General features: G+C 52.0%; 2 protein-coding genes across 2 annotated transcripts, besides 1 other annotated feature; both read left to right on the forward strand.

The window, feature by feature from the left end:
- Positions 1 to 3148: 3148 nt before the first annotated feature.
- Positions 3149 to 3409, forward strand: PtrM4_152910 (Velvet domain containing protein; the record flags this gene model as incomplete). Its single annotated transcript, XM_066110229.1, has 1 exon — positions 3149 to 3409. One exon carries the CDS (start codon positions 3149 to 3151, stop codon positions 3407 to 3409), a length of 261 nt encoding a protein of 86 aa, XP_065958744.1.
- Positions 3410 to 3582: 173 nt separating this feature from the next.
- On the forward strand, positions 3583 to 3977 carry PtrM4_152920 (Velvet domain containing protein; the record flags this gene model as incomplete). The annotated part of the gene is made up of 2 exons (XM_066110230.1): positions 3583 to 3789; positions 3849 to 3977. The coding sequence occupies 2 exons, from the start codon at positions 3583 to 3585 to the stop codon at positions 3975 to 3977; spliced, it is 336 nt and encodes a 111-aa protein (XP_065958745.1).
- Positions 3978 to 4727: 750 nt separating this feature from the next.
- Positions 4728 to 4910: a sequence feature (Protein overlapping with rRNA (PtrM4_152930, KAF7564296.1) was converted to a misc_feature.).
- Positions 4911 to 5000: the final 90 nt, after the last annotated feature.

Genomic DNA, 5000 nt, shown 5'->3' on the forward strand with positions numbered 1-5000 from the left:
TACTTCCTCTAAATGACCGAGTTTGACCAACTTTCCGGCTTGGGGTGGTCGTTGCCAACCTCCCGAGCCAGTCCGAAGGCTCACTGAGCCATTCAATCGGTAGTAGCGACGGGCGGTGTGTACAAAGGTCAGGGACGTAATCAACGCATGCTGATGACACGCGCTTACTAGGCATTCCTCGTTGAAAAGCAATAATTGCAATGCTTTATCCCAGCACGACAGAGTTTAACAAGATTACCCAGACCTTTCGGCCAAGGGAAAGAACTCGTTGGCTCTGTCAGTGTAGCGCGCGTGCGGCCAGAATATCTAAGGGCATCACAGACCTGTTATTGCTCAAACTTCCATCAACTTGAGTTGATAGTCTCTCTAAGAAGCCGGCGACCAGCCAAAGCTAGCCTGGCTATTTAGCAGAGTAAGGTCTCGCTCGTTATCGCAATTAAGCAGACAAGTCACCCCACGAACTAAGAACGGCCATGCACCACCACCTGAAAATCAAGAAAGAGCTCTCAATCTGTCAATCCTTATTTCATCTGAACCTGGTGAGTTTCCCCGTGTTGAGTCAAATTAAGCCGCAGGCTCCACGCCTGGTGGTGACCTTCCGTCAATTTCTTTAAGTTTCAGCTTGCGACCATAATCCCCAGAACCCAAAAACTTTGATTTCTCGTAAGGTGCGAGCGAGTCAGAAAAGAACATCGCCCGATCCTAGTCGGCATAGTTTACGGTTAAGACTACGACGGTATCTGATCGTCTTCGATCCCTAACTTTCGTTCACTGATTAATGAAAACATCCTTGGCAAATGCTTTCGCAGTAGTTAGTCTTCAGTAAATCCAAGAATTTCACCTCTGACAACTGAATACTGATGCCCCGACTGTTCCTGTTAATCATTGCGGCGTCTCTAGAAACCAACAAAATAGAAACGCACGCCCTATTTTATTATTCCATGCTAACGTATTCGAGCAAAGGCTGCTTTGAACACTCTAATTTTTTCAAAGTAAAAGTCTGATTCCCAACACGCCAGTAAAGGGCATGAGGTTCTTCAGAAGGAAGGCCGGCCGGACGAGTGCACGCGGTGAGGCGGACCCGCCAGCCAGACCCAAGTTTCAACTACGAGCTTTTTAACTGCAACAACTTTAATATACGCTATTGGAGCTGGAATTACCGCGGCTGCTGGCACCAGACTTGCCCTCCAATTGTTCCTCGTTAAGAGGTTTAAATTGTACTCATTCCAATTACAAGACCAAAAGAGCCCTGTATCAGTATTTATTGTCACTACCTCCCGAATCGGGATTGGGTAATTTGCGCGCCTGCTGCTTCCTTGGATGTGGTAGCCGTTTCTCAGGCTCCCTCTCCGGAATCGAACCCTAATTCCCGTTACCCGTTGAAACATGGTAAGCCAATACCTTACCATCGAAAGTTGATAGGGCAGAAATTTGAATGAACCGTCGCCAGCGCAAGGCTATGCGATCCGTAAAGTTATTATGAATCACCAAGGAGCCCGAAGGGCATTGGTTTTTTATCTAATAAACACATCCTTCCGAAGTCGGGATTTTCAGCATGTATTAGCTCTAGAATTACCACGGTTATCCAAGTAGTAAGGTATTATCAAATAAACGATAACTGATTTAATGAGCCATTCGCAGTTTCACGGTATAATTGCTTATACTTAGACATGCATGGCTTAATCTTTGAGACAAGCATATGACTACTGGCAGAATCAACCAGGTAACTATCGTTCACCAGCATGCCAAGGCACGCCGGCTAAGCCCCCAAAGGAGCGGATGGTACCAGGAAGGGGGTCGCCAAAGCGTCCCAATCACCCGCCTCGAACGCGCACACGGCGCATTTCGCTGCGGGCAACTTATTCAATTGCCCCACTGAGTTCCCCAAGACGTGGTCCGCAACAGAGCCGGACAGGCGTCGCCGCCCGTGACCAGCCGCTACATGTACGCCTCAAGAGGAGGAAGCCTTCGCCGACTCACGCAGCACAAGGCGCGGATTAGTCGGCGGGGCAGCCCCCAAAGGTCTAGGAGATTTTTGGCATAGCCAGCAATCCACAAACCTGAAATGGCGCCCGCTCATGGAATTGAGCAGGACTTCAGGTGTCGGGCGCAAGTAGACGGCGCAATGCCTGCGGCACCGTCAGCCTACAAGCACCCAACAGTAGCCGAGTCCTGGGCAACGCGCTGACTAGAGTTAACTTTGCCAACCGCTACCTGGGAAACAAGGCGAGCGAGTATGAAACCAAAAAGTTGCAGCAGCCGCCAATCTGCGCTGCGAACAGCACCAGACGAGCGGCTGCCGTAAAATAACCAAGCAGCAGAGTCTTTACCTTTTACAGGCAAGAGTAGCCACCAGGCTTTCTACAACCCAGTTGCCCACCTAGAGTATGACTACTTTAGGTGTGCTCCTTGTAGTATGTAGGAACGCATGTCGCTCGGCGGTTATGGGTTTGCAGATCCCGGCCGGAAACGACGTCGGAGGTCGGCATTTTTGTATGCAAAATCGCGTAGACATGCGCAGCCCCATACAACCAAATGCCAGATTCAACGAGATAGCTCGTTTTCGCACCCACCGCCACCATTATGCGCCAAACACGCCGTGTTTAGGCGCAAAAGGATTGTGATGCTTATGCAATTCTTCTGAGCCACTTGAGAGGCGGTACAGCAGGCGACGTTGTTGGCGTAAAAAGTACGCTGCGCATGCAGGCGACTAACGACAAGGCTGGGATTGCGCCACGGACCAAAGCAACGGGTTTTCTGCGTTAGTTCCCGCCATCCCCGCTGCGGGACAAATGGAATGGGAACGTGATGGCTCTCTCTCCGTATAGACTGCTTTTGCAGACTACATGGCTGGTTGGGATAGGCGCCAGCTGGACCAAACATTGGGTGGGCATCACATGATGCGGCCGCACCTGCAGCTACCGGTCTGTATAAAACCCAGGGTTTTGCTCTTTATTCCTCGCCCATCTACCAACAATATTTACCCATCATCACAGCTACACAATCGTACCCTTGTACACTCCAAAATGGCCTGGAATCCGCACAGCAGAAATAATACCGGTCGCCAGAAGTAGTTCCGCAGGATCGCCTGATTGGGAGTGCAAGGAGATATGAGTTGAAGGTCGAACAGCAACCTATTCGAGCGCGCATGTGTGGATTCGGCGATAAAGACCGCAGGCCTATAACGCCGCCGCCATGTATCCGCCTCATCGTCTATGACCGGATTACGGGGCGAGAGCTGGACTTCAACGACATCGACAGCACCTACTTTGTCCTCATGGTGGACCTCTGGAACCAGGAAGGTACCGCCGCTGTCAACCTAGTGCGGCATTCCAGCGCAGCTCCACAGTCAGCATCAGCAGTAGCACAACGACCTCGTATCCGCCGCCGCCAGACCGGCAGTACGTAACAACAGCCATTCCGCAGTACGATCCACCGTACAGAATGACGACGCACATGCCGTCATATTCGCATGGCCCCGTAATGGGGTACCCGTACCCGCAGCCTGGACGCCGGCTAGCTATCCGGCGTACGCCCAAACTTACGGCCAACCACCCCAGGCACCATAATGCCCCCGCACCCATGAGTTCAAACCACACGCGCAATCTTATCGGCATGAATGCCGTCAACGCTTGTCGTCTCAACGACCTCGACGGCAAAGCCGGCTTCTGGTTCGTGCTGCAGGATCTGAGCGTCCGGACAGAGGGCACCTTTCGACTCAAGCTCAGCCTCTTCGACATTGGCAGCGGCACAAACACGGTGGTGCCCGAGAGTCAGGGCCCACACACGGTAAAGGTCCTTGCCTTGCACACAGCTTCTCAGAGCAGTTTACAGTCTACTCTGCCAAGAAGTTCCCAGGTGTAATTGAGAGCACACCGCTCAGTAAGTGCTTTGCACAGCAGGGTATCAAGATACCGATACGGAAGGATGCACCAAAAGAAATAGTCAACGCAAACGAATATGAGGCGGATGATTAGAAATTAGACTACTTTTGGGTTTCATCCTTTTCTTCCGGAATCGAGCATAAATAAAGTCACAGATGGTGTCTCCTCTCGTATCCTGCTGCCCGCAACCCACTGCCCTCCCTCTGCCACGCCTCACCTGCGCCAAAAGAGACTGCAAACCGGCTACTATTTCAAATTAGTAGACTTGTTAATAATTCATTAATCAACATGATTGATTCCTGTATAGGTTGAAAAAGACTTACTTTATTAGGCAGCCTTTAACCTAGATGGGAATTAATAATGCTAATCCAATTAATTGTTGACAAGTCTGCAGATTAGGATCCCAAGTAGCCGGCCGCCGTCTATTAGGCCAGGTACCCCGCTAGAGTCTAGACACAACGTTGGCCCAGCTTCTACTCTCCACGACCCCATGGGCCGTTCCAACTGCAGTAAAGCAGTTGATACGATGCCCTCTGACCCAGAAGTTGCCTAGTAAATGGGCCGCCTCCAATTTGTGCCAAAGGCGCGAGCAAGAGCGCAGTGCCAACGGCACCCGCCTCTACAGGCGCCCCAGCGGTTGCCGAAGCCAGGGCAGCAAGTCCACAAGGGGTGAGCTTGCCAATTGCTGCCCGTCAAACAGCGTGTACAAGTATGAAACCGAGTAATGGTCGCCCCGGCATGGCGCTGTAAACAGCCCAAAACCGCAGCTCCCAAGCCCATGGCCAGCCAAGCAGCGGGAAACGGTGCGCATCTAACAAGCAGCCTACACCCGTTGCCGCGACCATGGGCGAAAATGGTGCAACCCTCGCCGCCTTGGAGCAGCCAGCAGTTGCGTTGCCCTTGTCGGAGCACAATTCAAAGGCCCTCAGTCCAGAACGAGTGGGATTTATACAGCATACGCTGCACTCAGTCCCCGAATGGCTTTCAAAAGCCAACCCACGCCAAAGCTACAACGACCTCCCACCTGTACGATTGCCCTCTGGCAGGCAATCGTTGCGGCGGGCGCCCCTGTCGCCCAAGCGCCGAATACAAGTCTGAGCACTCGTACCCAGCGAC

Source organism: Pyrenophora tritici-repentis (assembly GCF_003171515.1).
Source record: "Pyrenophora tritici-repentis strain M4 chromosome Unknown M4_contig_00027, whole genome shotgun sequence".
Classification (NCBI taxonomy): domain Eukaryota; kingdom Fungi; phylum Ascomycota; class Dothideomycetes; order Pleosporales; family Pleosporaceae; genus Pyrenophora; species Pyrenophora tritici-repentis.